Genomic DNA, 16121 nt, shown 5'->3' on the forward strand with positions numbered 1-16121 from the left:
ATTTATTTGTGATGATAAAGTTGACACAAAAAACTTAATAATGGGAAGTAACAAAAATATATTATGAAAAAGAGCCAACATTTAGTTACTGAGGTAGGAATTTCCTAGGTAGCCTCATGTTATAGGCTAGGCATTTTACTTTTGTCTTAAATCTGGGTGTATTTCAGTGATTGTGATATGCATTAAGCACAGACATGAACAAGTCAGAAATTAGCTTCACATACAAAAATGTTACTTTCATTAGAAAAAGCCCCCCCCCAAATTTTATACTTAAGATTTCCCAAAGAAATACTTATCTTTTACATCACTTTGCCTCACTAGGGCTTAGTGCACTCCCTCCTCTGTAAAATTCTTAAGACTTAATTTTAGATTGTATTTTTTGAAACACCTTAATTAGACATGACCAATGTGTTCTCTTTGCTGATATATTATTTAAGGAATAAATAATACATCCTTAAATGCTTTAGCTTTACTTCAGAACAGAGTTGAAGCTGTTATTACAAAACCTAGGCAAACTAGTTAAAGAGAGCTGCAAGGCAACTAAGTCAATATGCAACAAGATTGGAATAATGGAGCTGGGTGTGGTGGCACACACTTGTAATCTTGGAACTTGGGAAGCTGAAGCAGCAGGATCTCTGCAAATATGAGGCAAGCCTGGGCTACATAGTGGATTTAAGGCCAGTGTGAACTACATAAGGAGATCTTGTCTCAAAAAAGTGAAAAAGAAAAAGATAATTAAAGGTTGGAATCCTTGTCTCTGCACTGGACAAAAGAAAACTACCAAAAGATATATTCAATTGTTCCACAAAATGAGAAAAGTGTTTTTTGTTCCTCATTTCTCCAGGGATAAAGACAAGATCCTAGAGGAGAAACTGAAAAACGTTGGAAGTGCCTATAGATTTCAGCATTTTTGTTTTAGAAGAGATGTTACAGATTATCTACTATTGACCCTTTTGTTTTGAGATGACAAAACTGAAGACCAGAGGTGGTAATTAAATGCCTTCTAATGGTAGAGCCAAAACTAAAACATAGTATACTTCAATAAACTCCTTTCACTCAGTCACAATATCTGAGTAACATGTTCTTTGATTTTTTCTCCAGCAGTTGGTCTAAGATTCCCTTAGATGAGTGACAATAAGAACCTACATGGAGGGCCAAGGATTTAGCTCAGCGGTTCGGTGGCCAAGGAAGAGTTCAATCCATGGTACCAAAAAAAAAAAAAAAAAAAAAAAAAAAAAAAAAAAAAAAAAAAAAAAAAAAAAAAAAAAAAGAAAAAGAATCTACATAGACCTGATACCAACCCAGGCAAGGTTAAAACAGAAAAAAGAGGTTAGAGAGGAGTTGCATGTGTCGCTTCAGCGGGCAGGAGCTGCAGGAGCAGAGGCAGGGGGTGCTGTGCGACCGCCTGGGTTTATGAAATGGCTGCTGACATTTCTGAATCCAGTGGGGCTGATTTCAGAGGTGATCCGAAGAATAGTGCAAAGTTAGATGCTGATTATCCACTTTGAGTACTTTACTGTGGAGTACTGTGAATATATGCCTGATGTTACTAAATGTAGACAGTGGTTAGAGAAGAATTTTCTAAATGAATTTGCAAAACTCACTGTAGAAAATTCACCCAAACATGAAGCTGGAATTAGTGAAGGTCAAGTATTGGTAGGAGAACAAGAAGAGAAGAAAAAACAAAAGAGAGGTGGAAGAGGTCAAATAAAACAAGAAGAAGACTGTATCACAAAAGATTACGATATCCAAAATTCCCAGAGCGAAGAAGAAATATGTGACAAGAGTGTGTGGCCTTGCAACTTTTGAAATTGATCTTAAAGAAGCACAAAGATTTTTTGCTCAAAAATTCTCTTGTGGTGCCTCAGTAACAGGGGAGGATGAGATCATCATTCAGGGGGAATTGACAGACGACATAATTGAGGTCATTCAGGAAAAATGGTCAGAGGTGGATGATGACAGCACTGAAGATCTTGGAGAAGTAAAGAAATGATTTTGAAAACTTGTCTGTATTTAATGACCTGAACTGAGAGTTGTAAGGCCAATGAGAGAAAGGCTTTTTAAAAATATATATATTTATCCTACAGTGAAACTGTAGCCTACCCTCGTCCTTGGCATTTTCACGGTTCTGTACAAGGCTGCTTGGTTTTTTTTTTATTGCCAAAGTCTAATAAACAGGAAAGACTGTCATGCTCATGCATGAGTCAGAATTTAGTCAAATAAAAAATTTTTGGTCAAAAGAAAAAAAAAAAAGAAAAGAAAAAAGAGGTTAGGTGTAGCTCAGTGATAAAGTATTTGCCGAACATGTGGAAGGCCATGGATTTGGTGCCCAGAACCTTTGGGGCAGTGGGGCAGTGGTGGGGGGAGGTGGGGGGTGGATTAAGATAACATTTAAATTGAATGTGGGTATAACAAGGTAATATCTTAAGGTAATAAAGATATTTCTAAAAATTGCTTAACATCAGCATAGTCACATGTCCCTTAACAACAAGGAAACATTCTGAGAAATGCATTACTAGGTCACTGTTGTGGAAACATCATAGTGTCCTTAGGCAAATTAAGATGGCCATGGTGTATACTAGGCAATGTAACTTTACAGGATCACTGTATTTTTGGTCTGTTGTCTAAAATGCACATGGCTATGGTACCACTTGACTTTTAAAACTAATTTAAAGCAAGCATACATTTAAATACTTGAATCATAAAACCTAGTTATGATAGGACCACGTACATCTATGGGGTGGGTCCAGATTGAAGATCTCTATTTTAAATCTTGAGAATTTGCTCAATCTGCTTTAGATAGCTAAATGTACTGTGTAGTGACTAAAAGAACCCACTCAACTTTTTTTTTAAAGACTGGAACCACAGAATAAATTAAACGGGACCAGTGGGTGGTAGTTTTAGTATAAATATAATGGGACAAAAGAACTACATTTAGTGAACACCTTACCTCTGTGAAGTTTGATTGGACAAGAAAAGTCATAATCAAAGGGATCGTCCTCTCCAGAGGCCAGTTTCAGGGCAAGCTCCAACTCAACACATTCAAACACATAGAGAGAAGGAATGAGGTCAGCCCTGGAATCCCAGGACTTTTCTGGCTGTAAAAAAAGTATAATTTTGATCTTGCATGATCATTTGAAGAGTTATTCAACTAAATGGGCCAGGGATTTAGCTCAGTGGTTCCATCGCCTGCCTGGCAAGTGCAAGGACCTGAGTTCAATCCTTGATCCCTGGATCAAAACAACAACAACAACAAAACCACTTCGAACTTGTAGTTTAACTGGGTGTGGTGGCGCACACCTGTAATCCCAGCACTCGGGAGGCTAAGGCAAGACTGCTGTGAGTTCAAGACAAACCTGGGCTACATAGTGAGTTCCAGGTCAGTCTCAACTACATAGTGAGACCCTGTCTCAAAAACCAAAAAATAAAAAATAAAAATAAAAGAGCTGTATAACTAAAAACAGAAGCAAGAAGCTAGATCAATAGTGCTTTTAGATTCTTAATTCCATCCCCTATCCTTATAGTTCACAGTTAATTCTTAAAAGAGGGGGAAAAAAGTTTCTCTTCCTTTAGGAGAAAGTAAGTCTGGAGAAAAGCCAAAGGCCTGTATATCTGTTATCAAGGATATATCTGTTATAAAGAGTTCAGAAAGAAGCATGCAGGTTGGTAGATTCAGTAAGTTTGGCAACCTCCTCCAACTTATTTCCATTTAGATTTTTAAGTGTTTAATACAGTATTTAAAATACCAGAAATACCAGATGTAAGATAAAATTCATCACATAACCATTTATATTGGTCCATAAACTATACTTGATGTTAAAGATATGAAATGAACCAACACTAGGCTGCACTTACTGTGTGGTCATCTTCTTCTTCTCCCTCTAGCACAACACAGTGGTACAGCATTCCTGATTCGGTGGCAATCACTAAGATATTGGGGACACAGGGTAAGCAGAGTATAGCACAAGCATCATAACCATAGTTATCTTCTGCTGCAGGATGCATGGGCAATGGGCCCAAAAGCTTTCCAATATTCCCAGGGCTAAAGAGAATGAAAACAGATTTGTGAAATGTTGACTGAAAATACCATGCTGAGCTCCTAAACCTTTCTTTGACTTTGGCTTTCTCTTCATAGACTCATTACAAATATAGCACACTCCCAGGGTCTCCATTCTCACTTTCCCATACTGGTAGATTTCAATCATAGTTAATTTTGCCTTTGAGGGCACACTGGTAACATCTGAAGATATTTTGGGCTGTCACAACTGTCAAAACTGGGTGACTGGCACTTACTGGGTAAGTACTACAGATGCTGCTAAATATTAACCCACAACCAAGAATTTTTCCGACCAAAATGTAAACAGAAGTTGACAAGCCTTGCCCTAAATCTCCTATGGTTTGTGTTTTTACCATTCCAATGAGCCTACACTGGCAAAGGACAACCATGATTTTAGTTAACAAATCCAAATGACCTATTACATTATCACAGGCTAACAACTACTGCTGCTTGACAACTTTTAACATCTCTAACAATTTTTTCTTGTAGTTTTTTCTTTGTGCTTCTCTGAACAAACAAATCTAATGTCCTCTAATTCTCTCCAATATCGGTGTCTTCAGAATTCTGTTGTAAGTCATCTTTATATTCAAAATACCTGATGACATATTAAAGAATATCTGGTTTAAACCAGGCATGGTGGTGTATGCCTGTAATCCCAGCACTCGGGGCCTAGGCAGGAGGACTGCCCAGAGTTCGAGACTACATGTGAGTTCATGACCAGGCTGGATTATAAAGGGACATCCTGTCTTTAAAAAAAAATAAAGTATGTCTGGTTTTAACTACCATAAATACTCTAATGATGCCCAAATCATTATATAGGTTCTCAAATTATATATATTCTCAAATATAGGTTCTCTTCAGTTGGAACTACATGTTTAATTTAAATAGGTGAATATATATTTCTTGAGTGTTAAATGATACCACCAATGAATTGATGGTTTAGATGGGAAAGCAGACATTTAAACAGAATTACTATACCATATGATAGGTATAACAACAGAAAGTTGTCTAGGGTACAGTGCATCAAAAAGATACAAAATGAGGTAAGAATGGTATCAAAAAAAATAAAAAGAAAACAAAAAAACAAAGACAATTAGAGAATGAATGCTTTCTGGGAAAGCAGTTGGAAGGTTCAATGTTCCAAACTGAGCCCAGCGTGGTGACACACATCTATAATCCCAGCACTATGGAGGCTGAGGCAGGAGGATCACTGCAAATTTGAGGCTAGCCTGGAGTACATAGTTCAAGGCCAGTCTCAACTACATAGTGAGATCCTATCTCAAAAACAAACAAACAAAAGGGAATGTTCCAAGCTAGGAAAATAGCTTATGCAAAGCCCTAGAAACATGAAGACAAGGAACAGGATGATGGTAGAGAACATTTCTTTCTTTTCTTTGCAGTAGTGATGAGTAAACCTAAGGGCTCTTGTACTCTGGGCAAGTACTCTATCATTGGATAGAGCTATGTCCTCAGCATTTTTTAAAAACTTGAGCTGGGCATGGTGGCGCACGCCTGTAATCCCAGCACTAGGGAGCCTGAGGCAGGAGGATCGCAGTGAGTTCGAGACCAGCCTGGACTACATAGTGAGTTCCAGGGCACACTCTCAACTACATAATGAGACCCTGCCTCAAAAAAAAAAAAAAAAAAAAAAAAAATTGAGATGACACTTTTTAAAAATTTGAGATGGGGGGTCTCATTAAATTGCCCAAGTGGGCATTTAACGTTCCTTTCATGAATCCTCTGCTCTAGCTCAAGATGTCTCATCACACTATTCCTGGAAAGACACTGCATTTGCTTATTTTTAAACTCTCCTTTATGTTATCCTTGGAAATGGTCTTACCCTGCATTGATGGTTCACTTAATCCTGTCCCACATGGTATCAGTCCTTCTCTACAAAAATTTCCTTTACTTCTCCAGTGACAATGATCTCTCCTTTCTCTGGGGTTCTCAATGTGTCACAGTAATGTGACATGGGTAATTATTTTTTGTGTCTGTGTGTCTTTTCTACCTCAACTGGGACATATGACACCAGATTACATTTAATCATTCCCACAATGCCTTGCTCATACAACTAATGAATACTTTTCAAGTTAGACTTTGTGAACACAAATTCAGTCCAATCTTAAATCACAGAACTTACTCAAATAATTTGAGAAAATAAAAAGCCAAATGATCTGTACTATTCCTTTCTCGAAAATGTGCAAATCAAATATCTAAGGTTGCGTATAGCCATAAACTCAGAAATGTGGATCCCCTATCCAACCATGAAAAATCCATTCTGGAACACAGCTGTGTTTCCCTTTAAGAAGGGTTAACATCTCAACTTACCTTTGTAACAGACTAACATACGTAAGGAAAGTTTCCCCATTCTCATATAAGATGTACAGTGGGTATGCCACTACTTCATCTTTGCTTTTTTGTCCAAATATATTCTTCGGAATTGTTGCCAACAGCCCAAAGTCAAATGCAACTGCTGTCTCTCCCAGAGATGCAGTATATGCCCTTCTGCAAAGAGATCTGAAAATCAACTTGTTGAAAACAAAAAAACCTCATAGAACTGGAGTTGGGTAGGTATAAAAGCTGCATTCGATAGACTGAAAAGACAAAAGTTATAATCATGAAGAACATTAACACTGGAAAATTCTTGTAAAATTAAGTGAAAAAAGTAGGTGATAAAACTATTACACATAAAAACATCAACCATTTTCTCTGCGCACTAGGACTCATTCATTCCACTAATATTTACTAACCACCTACTCTGTGCCAGGCATTAGGTTCTGGAAATATAGCAACAAATTAAACAAAGGCTTTGCTTTCTAGTGAGAGACACACACAATGAACAAAAGAAACAAACATAAAATGGATTCAGAAAATGATGTTATGAAGAAAAATAAAGTGGAGCAAAGGGTACTGACAGAGATGCTATTTTAGGTAACGTGGTATGGCAAGGACTCTGATAGGTGATTTCTAAGCAAAGATCTGAAGGAAGTAAGACACCAAGTCTGAAGATATCATGGGATGGAGCAGCTGAAGAGGAGGAAAGGACACATGACAAATGTACAGTGGTTTTGCCATTTTGTCCAAATGTATTCTCTGGGACTGCCCAAAGTCAAATGCAACTGCTGTCCCTCCTAGAGACGCCAAGGCTCTAAAGTGGAAGGTAAGGAATGGCAAAGAGGTCAAAGTGGCTGGAGCCCAGGGCAAGTGGGAAGAATGAACCTGGAAGGGGAGTCAGTAGCAGACCTGAAGGCCCTTGTGGACTGTGGTAAAGGATCTGGGAAATCAACAGATACAGAGAACAGGGAAGCAGAGTGATCTGATTAAACCAGAACATCACTTTGGCTGCTGTACCGAAGAAAGGCCATATGTTACAGATGATTGCCATTTGTTTCCCCAAAATATTTTCTCTATTTCCCCCAATTTTATATACTAGGTATATCCATACATTACCTGTATAATCAGGAAGGACAAACTATAAAACCATACTCTTTTACATTTTAAAATTTAGTGTAACTGGTTATTCAAAGACTCTAATTCAGGAGGTTAATGAATACAGATAAAATCAACTTCATATAGTTTAGAACTGCAACATAATTGTAAGGCATTATAAGTTTCATACCTTAGTTTCTCTATCCTGTAGAAAGATATATAGTATAAGGTAAAAAAATGAAAAATCTGAAACATTACAACTGATCATCAACAAATACCTGAATTAAGCTAAAATATCAAGATAAGTGAGAACAAACACAGAAGTTAATTTAATGAGACTTAAATGACTCCCAAGCTATTAAAACCTAAACTGAAGCTTAATAAATACTGTAACATATTTAATAACAGTATCAGTATGTACTTACTCTGTGCCAAGCCCCAGGCTAAGCTTTCTTTATACATTATGTCATTTATTCTGCACAATAACCCTAAGAAATGAACGCTATTATCTATTATATTCATGGAATAAGTCATGGAAGTGAGCCTTAGTGCTACTGGAAAACTTGCCTAGATGCCAGAGTGGTCAAGTAGGAGAGCCAAGATTAGAACCCAAGTGAGTTTACATCAGAGTTAAAGCTCTGAACAACTGCATTTGATGTACTACTTCTTATACAGATAATGTATTACAAAGAAGTTAGTCAGCTATGGAGGATGTTGCAGGGGAGAAAATGCCCTGACCCAGGAACAGTACCAAGCCCAGAGGCAGGTATTTCCCTACAGGAGATGGATAAACTGGGACTTAAATTTGTCCTGTAAGACATTCACATCATTTAAATGAAACTTTCAGTTCTGAGGCCATCAAAGAGAATTAAAATGGTCCCAGACCAGTAGCAATCCCTGGTTCCAAGCAGAAGCAGATACAAATCATTTCTGAAATATACCCCTAATTCAGCTTTTCTGTATTTCCAAACATGAGGATCAGGTAAATGAAGTTCACCATTAGAGATCAACAATGATAAAACATTTAGCTCAGTGGTGTCACCACCTGCCTCACAAGCACAAGGTCCTGAGTTTGATCCCCGGTACCAATGATAAAGCAAAGACACTGCAGGTTAGGAAAAGATAAATATAGATTTAAGTTATCTCTCTACCAAGAGACTCCAGAAACTGACAAATATAAAATAAATATGTATAAAATATAAAAGCATTAAAGCCGTGTATTGTGGCACATGCCTGTAATCCCAGGACTCGGGAGGCTGAGGCAGGAGGATCACTGTGAGTTCGAGTCCAGCCTGGGCTACATCGTGAGTTCCAGGGCAGTCTCAACTACATACTGAGACCCTGTCTCAAAAAAAAAAAAAAAAAAAAAAAAAAAAAAAAAAAAAAAAAAAAAAAGGGGGCCCAAATAACAAAAGCTAAGAAAACTATTAGATGTGATCACCACAGAAGATAAGAACTAAATGGAACTTCTGGAAATATTCCCACTAAAGTTTCACATTACATGAACACACTAGTTGGGACGATGTGTGGTAATCACTGGAAAGACTGATCAGGAGGCCAGAGGAATGGGGTTTATAAGTTCAGAGAATGATTCTTTTATTGGTCAAGTAGTCAAGAACTTGTCCCTATGGTGGGTAAGAAACCATAAAAGGTAGGGTCACAGGAGAGGATGTTCCACTCTAGGTTATGCGATACTCGAAAGAAGCTGGCCTCAGAGTCCAGCAATCTGTCTTAGCCACACTGAGCGGACAGCCTTCGTCCCACCACTCTCACCTGTCGCCTATTCTACAATTTTGTAATTTTCTAACGTATTCTCTTACCCAAGTTACAACAGGAGTCAGTTTCTGACACTTACACTTTAGAACTTTCTTGAAAAGAGATCAAACTATTATAGCGACACCGATTTGTAACCTGTTACTTATTTACATTGCCTAGTTTTGCTTACTTCTCAAATTATCTAGTACATGCTAAAATCATCTCTAGAAAATCTTGCAATCTTGTTAAAACTTTATTTATAATCTCATAAACTAAATAAACACTATGTGACACAAATAAAAACTTACCTTTTATTGAGTATTAGACTTTCCTCTTCTGCTTCTGAAAGTAAAATCACCTTAGTGGGTGTCTGGGGTTCACGTAGAGAATAAATTCTAGCAATCAAAAAGAAGAAAACCAACACTTAAAATTCTTTCATTTCAGGCTGGGGATTTAGCTGGTTCCACTGCCTGCCTTGCAAGCGCAAGGACCCGAGTTCGAACCCCAGTACCAAAAAAAAAAAAAAAAAAATTCTTTCATTTCCCAAAACCGTACTTTTCTCTCCATCTAATCAGTTCTTGAGATTTTTCCTACCAGTTATCAAATGATTTCTTTGCCAAAGATCTTGCTATTACTGACAAAGTAGCCTACTTCTTTATTCTCAATGTAAAGTGGTAGTTTCCTTAGGACCCATGGAAATGTTTTCTACTCACAATTCTTTAGCAGCTTATTCCATACCATGGCATCTCCACCTTTCTCATTCTGAGCCCTCACCCACACTTTATGTTATGTTGCTGTCACCCCTAAGCAAGCCACCTTCCCTTCCTCTCTACTCGTGTGTGCTGGTCTACTGACATTAAGCCCAACCAAACGACTTCTTTTTTTTTTTTTTTTTTTTTTTTTCTACCAGGGATCAAACTAGGGACCTTGTGCTTATGAAGCAGGCGGCAGAACCACTGAGCTAAATCCCTGGCCCATCAAAGACTTCTTTATATAACAAATGCCAGGCAGTGTGAGTTACATTTAGCCGGCAATCTATACATGTTTTATCATATGAAGACTCCCTGCAATCTATACATGTTTTGTCATATGAAGATTTAATATCATGCTATTAAATTTTCTCATGTGGAAATATAAAACTTTCAAACAAAATCATTTTAATTGAAAGCAACTTATATCTTATAGCATATATGAAAATGTTAAAAGGGGAAACCACTTCCAAAAGGCTAGTAATGTCATTATTAGAAATCTAATGTCCTTTATACAGTCTTCATCAGGGCTGGGGTTATAGCTCAGCGATAGAGTGCTAGCCTACCATGTGAAAGGTCCTGGGTTCATTTGCCAGCACTGCAAGAAAAGAAAAGAAGGGGGCCAGGGGTTTAGCTCAGTGGTTCTGCCGCCTGCCTTGCAAGCACAAGGTCTCAAGTTCAATCCCTGCTACCAAAAAAGAGAAGAAATCTATAGGTCACCATTGGAATTCTTGGGTGAATCTGACATTTGCTAGTTGAGCATGTGAAGGCATGAACACATTACGGGTATCTCCTTATCAGGAATATCTAAAGGAGGCTTGCTAGAGCATCAGAAGAAAGGACTATGATATAGGTTGTCTAGTTTTCTGCAGTTACTGGAGGACAGCAAAGAGGATCTCAGCAGTTACCATGATTCCATGTGAAAGACCCCAACAGTTTGGTGAGAAGGCATAGGAGACACCAAGTTTGGAAATACTCTTATCTTGAGAGAAGGTTCTCAGAGAGTTGACAAGAACCAGTATGTCACAGAATTCTTCTGTGATGGAGTGAGCTGAAAGTTACAGTGTCCCCTAAATACACATGCACACCATCTGTGCAGAAACTACCACACAGAGGTCACAAGCAGCAGATGGAACTAGATTAATTAGGCATACTTCCCTATCTCCAACAAGCAACCACTTAGGTAAGATTTCTGCTTCTCCTACCCACCCTCCTTACCCCTGTTTTGAAGGACTTAAAATCCGAGGAAGGAGGAGGCAGCCCCAGTCCTTACACTCCACTCTATACTGCAAAATGCTAGAAAAAAGAGCGAGAAGAGAAACATTTTCTCTACTCATTTCAGATCCCTCAAAGCACAGGTCTAACCTATGAAAGGGCCAAGATATAGTTTAGAAAATGACTTAAGATCAGAGTTCTAAATTAAACACACTAAGTTCCAATAATTAACAGTAACAAGAAAGGTACAGAAGCTGTGTAAGATGCCATTAAGGGTTCAATCATCAGCAGGGGGGAAGGAAGATTAGACAGAAAAGCAGTGATTAGGAAACATAAAACTGGAGGTATTTGTACCTCTGCTGAGTTCTCCCAATAAATTTTTAAAATAAGGTGGATCCAGAAAACTAACTGGTAATTCAATAGAATTTTAAGCAAGATGAGGGCATTTAATCATAGAATTAAAAAAAAAAAATCAGTACAAAACTTAGAAGGGGATTTAGAAATAATTAAATTAAATATGTACTTTTTACAGACTGGAAACTGAAACACTCTGTTTCCCAAAAGTTCAAGATCTCAAAAATAATAAAAGTATCTTTGAAGCAAGAATTCCTCTCTCTCAGTTTTCAATTATATTCTCATCCCATTATGCTACATTATCACCAAAGGGTGACATGATGAAGAGTCTGGAGTAGCTCATTCTAACAGTATTGACAGGTCAAACTATGAAAGGAGAGATTACAGGAAGATGACTAGTTGAAAAGGAAGATCGATAATTAAGGTATGTGGGTTAGGGCACTTAGGCAATTCTTATGATTGAGAATAGTTTACGGCCATTATATAAAAACATTCCAACAAGGACTCATTTGGTAGCTACCCTGAGCTGTTAATCAGCCAACCCACAGCTTTCCCACTCACAAAGGTGTGAGAAGTAAAAACATTACTTACCTTATTACATTGTCTGATGTTAACAGCACTATGTGGGGATCCAGCATTTCACTTGGATACCATGCAGCATGTTTTAGAGTCAGAGATGTAGAACTGGTGAAAAATCTCTCAGCAATTGGAGTGGTACTAAAATAAAAGATAACAATTTCCCAAAACGTTATGTAGAACTTAAATCTTCTAAAGGTAAATCTATTTAATACTTCCTTCAAATTTCTAAATTTCTCTCCATCTTGCTGAAAAGCATTTGAACCACCTAATTATCACTGAAGAAAATACAGTTTAAATAAATGAAAATACAGTTTAAATAAAACATTTTATAGTGCTTTACAAATATTTTTAAATACAGCATTTTTTTTGATCCTTTCACTAAAGCTAAACTTTTAAGAAAACTAGAAGGAAAGGTACTGTCATTGTTATTTTGAGAAGCAGGAAGCAAGTGTGTGGTGGGTACACACCTCTGATCTCAGTGCTTGGGATGCTGAGGAAGGAGGATAGCCTCAGCTTGGGCTACACAGTGAGTTCAAAACCAGGCTGGACTACATAGCAAGACCCTATCCAAAAAAAAAGGAGACGAGGACACATCTACAAAATATTAAAATAGTTCAGCTGAGTGTGGTGGTGCATTCCTATAATCCCAGCACTTGGGAGGCTGAGGAGGACTGCCACCAGTTCAAGGCCAGTCTGGGCTTCATAATGAGTTCAAGGCCAGCATGAACCATACAGGGAGACCCTGTTTCAAAAAAAGCAAAACCAAACCACCCGCTTCCCCCCAAAAAAACAGGTCAAGTGGTCTCTCCTTATATACTGTAGAACTAACAGTGTTTTTATCTTACATTCTTTTTAGTAGATTTTTTCAGGATTTGTTAAAAAAGAAATTATATAAAAATACAACCTTGACTAACTTCTAAGCGAATATCTGGCTCTTGGACAATAACTGCTTTTAAAACATGTTATTTCTACCAACTGAAAGAATAGCCTGACTTCCAGTACGACAGCAATGTAATAATTCAGGCAAAATAAAAATATAATCACACTATAAGCATTAATACCTCAGGAAACTAGCCTACAGATCATGAGAAGGGCTCTGATGTTTCAATAGTAGTGTATTTACTACGCACATTTTAAGAAACCCTGGTCTTGAAAAACTTTCTGAATGTATTACAAATTATACAGATAAAACATGAAATGGAAATACAACTTACCTACAATTCACTGTTAATTTTCCACCTTCAAATTCAGAATTTTTTCCCCACCTTTTAGGTAATTCTAATACCATAAGTCCTTTAGTTCCTATAAGTGCTACATGATGTTGTGTCGGACTTAACAAAACTTGATAAATTTCAAACAGGGGTGGGTTTATGCAAAGCAATCTCTGAAAATTAAAGCAAATTGGTCACAATAATTAACTGTAATGTAAATACATGTGGCAAATACCTGAAAACACAGTAATGCTCTAGTTTTCCATAATGATAGAATGACAAGCATTATGGATAAGTATCAACACTTGGATCATTAACTAATGAAATATTTGGAACCACTTTAGATTAAAATGTTATGTAAAATCTATCAGATTTTTCCACTTTGATTAAAGATTACTATACCTGATTTTCATTTTTAAGATGAAGTTTCAGCCTACAACTCCAGTCTACCATTTTCCACTCACACTTTAATCAGATTAACTTGCATTTCTGGGAAATCATCATGGACTGCTATACTTCTATGTCCTTGCAAAACTATTCCTCTTCCTGAAGTGCCCTCATTTTTTTTTCAGCTGGCTAATAAGATCTAAACATTCTTGGGGAGTCAGTTTCTATGAACTCCCCCGCCCTAAATATCCCCTATCTTTTGGTCAGGGATTTTTTTGAAGTTCCACAGCACATTCTAGATAATTCTATCACAGTTTTTATCCTACACTGTCACTTTTACTTGTCTCCCCCACAGAACTCACTATAAAATACTTGACAGTACCTGACATATTGCTGACTCCCAACAGATGCTTAGTGACAGACAAGTTAACTCAAAATATTAATAAATAGTACTATAAATAGTACAATAAGATAAAGAATTGGCCTCAAGAGCTTTTGCTGTGAGCAGAATGCTGCTTTATCTATACAGACAATATAAGCTGACTCACCATTGTATGTCCTCAAAAAACTTGACTTTTTCTATTCACACTTGCTATTTCTTCTATGACCATCTCAAATTTCCACTTTTTCTTTCAATAAGTGTACTGTTTACCTTACATATAGGGAATAAGCCTGAGTGAAATCCTTTTTATGTCAGACTGTCCTGAATATGAGATCTCTAACTGCTACTGATATCTGTCTCTCAGTAATCTTTCCTGATTCTAATCAAACTGTTTTTTTCTCTTGTGATTCTTTCCTTCTGTTCCCTATACTCAACTCCCATCTTCTTTTTGCTTGATTCTGAGTCTAACATAAACCAAACAGAGGCTTCTTCTGAAACCTTGCTTCTCTTACACATACATTCAATTACACTAGTTCATTTTTAATAACCACAGTATTAAGATTTTTGTTGTTGGGGCTGGGGATTTAGCTCAGCGGTTTGGTGGCCTGCCTTGCAAGCGCAAGGACCCGAGTTCGATCCCCGGTACCAAAAAAAAAAGATATTTAGTTGTTACAAGTCACTGTCATGCTTTTTAACATTCAGGATTATAACTCATGATAGCTATTTTCTTTCCAATTTCTGAAATTTTCTGGAGGACTGAAGGTAATGAAGATGGTAACGAATATTTACTGAGAGCTTGTATGTTCCAGGCCCACTGCCAAGTGTTAGCCATAAAAAAATTAGTAAGACCCCCTGACTTAAACCTATGGTCTAGCTAAGGAAATTAGACAATAGACAAATAATTTTAAATTATTAAATTATTACTGTCAAATGCTGCACAGCAATGTAGAATGCTATTAGAATACTATGTGCTGGGACTGGGCTTGACAGGGAACACCTGTGTCAGGTACTAAGCAGGTGGAGGTAGGAGGACTGCTTGAGCCCTTGAGACCAGCTTGGAAACAGCTTTAAAAACTAGAAAAGAAATACTGTCTGCTGAATACGTGATAATTATTCCTAGCTGAAATTTTCAGCAAGTAGATTGTAGACTGTCAAGAACTGGTACAGTAGCATCTTGTTAAAATCAAATCACTTCTGTATAAGAATTATCTGCGGCACACAACAGATGTCATACATTCAAATGATTGCCATGTTTATTTTTAGTTTTAAAAGATAATTACAGATAAATATTTCCATAAAGCAGTGTTTGATTTTAGCAAGTCTAGAGTGCTTTCTATAATCACACTCACTTTCACACGTCACTGGCTTATCAAAAACAACTTTGGAGAAGGCCAACAGCATGAGCTCCTCTGTAAGTGGCAGTCTCAGAATTAATGAACATGCTGGCCAGCAAGAGAAATACGAGGAAAGACGGGCTTTTTCACTACAAGGAGGAGGTCCCCAAAAAGACGTCTGCTTACGCCTGAACAGCGAACCCACTACAAGATGAAAAACACGAGTTCAGATCCCGGCTGTGGGTCACTTCCAAGATGCCCTAGCCGTACCTGGTATTGGGAGAGAGAGGGCTCCTCGCCGCCACTGCTGAGGCCCCGAAGGCGAACCACTAAAAAGCAGCTGCTTTCTCCGTCCCACAGGAAGAGCTCTCCGCAGAGGCCGAAGACTAGGTTTCTCGTCAGCAACTGCGGCGGCAGAAGAGGCGACGAGGCCTGTGACGAAGAAGCTGGTTTCTCAGCTTCTGCAGGGCGCTGGTGTTTCAGTCCCTCCCGGAGCCGCAAGAACACGACGTGGTTGGGAAGCCAGGTCTGCCACAGATCGCCGTCGCTCACAGGTCCCTCGGCAGCCGCCATCTTGGTCCAAGTGCTCCCCTGAATCTAGTTGCTCAGCCCGCCGCTGAGTACAGCCAATCCGCGGCCAGCGGTCCACAGTTTCGGCCAGTCATCAAA

At 38.0% G+C, this 16121-nt stretch overlaps 1 protein-coding gene and 1 pseudogene across 2 annotated transcripts in view; one reads left to right on the forward strand and one right to left on the reverse strand.

The window, feature by feature from the left end:
- Nup88 (nucleoporin 88) overlaps positions 1-16106 on the reverse strand; it is a 28698-nt gene extending 12592 nt beyond the window's left edge. The window contains exons 1-7 of one of the 2 annotated variants that reach the window (XM_010605829.2): positions 15723-16106; positions 13353-13522; positions 12151-12276; positions 9550-9636; positions 6386-6562; positions 3856-4042; positions 2951-3098 (exon numbers count right to left, since the gene is read on the reverse strand). In XM_010605829.2, coding sequence (XP_010604131.1) covers positions 2951-3098; positions 3856-4042; positions 6386-6562; positions 9550-9636; positions 12151-12276; positions 13353-13522; positions 15723-16025 — 1198 coding nt within the window. In that variant the 5' untranslated portion in view covers positions 16026-16106. Of the gene's footprint in view, positions 1-2950; positions 3099-3855; positions 4043-6385; positions 6575-9549; positions 9637-12150; positions 12277-13352; positions 13523-15722 lie in introns of both variants that reach the window. The other variant, XM_010605828.2, reaches the window with a different exon arrangement.
- On the forward strand, positions 1366-2252 carry LOC104849402 (annotated as a pseudogene).
- Positions 16107-16121: the final 15 nt, after the last annotated feature.

This window comes from Fukomys damarensis, unplaced genomic scaffold (genome assembly GCF_012274545.1).
Source record: "Fukomys damarensis isolate Sample0158 unplaced genomic scaffold, DMR_v1.0_HiC HiC_scaffold_13, whole genome shotgun sequence".
In the NCBI taxonomy this organism is placed as follows: Eukaryota; Metazoa; Chordata; class Mammalia; order Rodentia; family Bathyergidae; genus Fukomys; species Fukomys damarensis.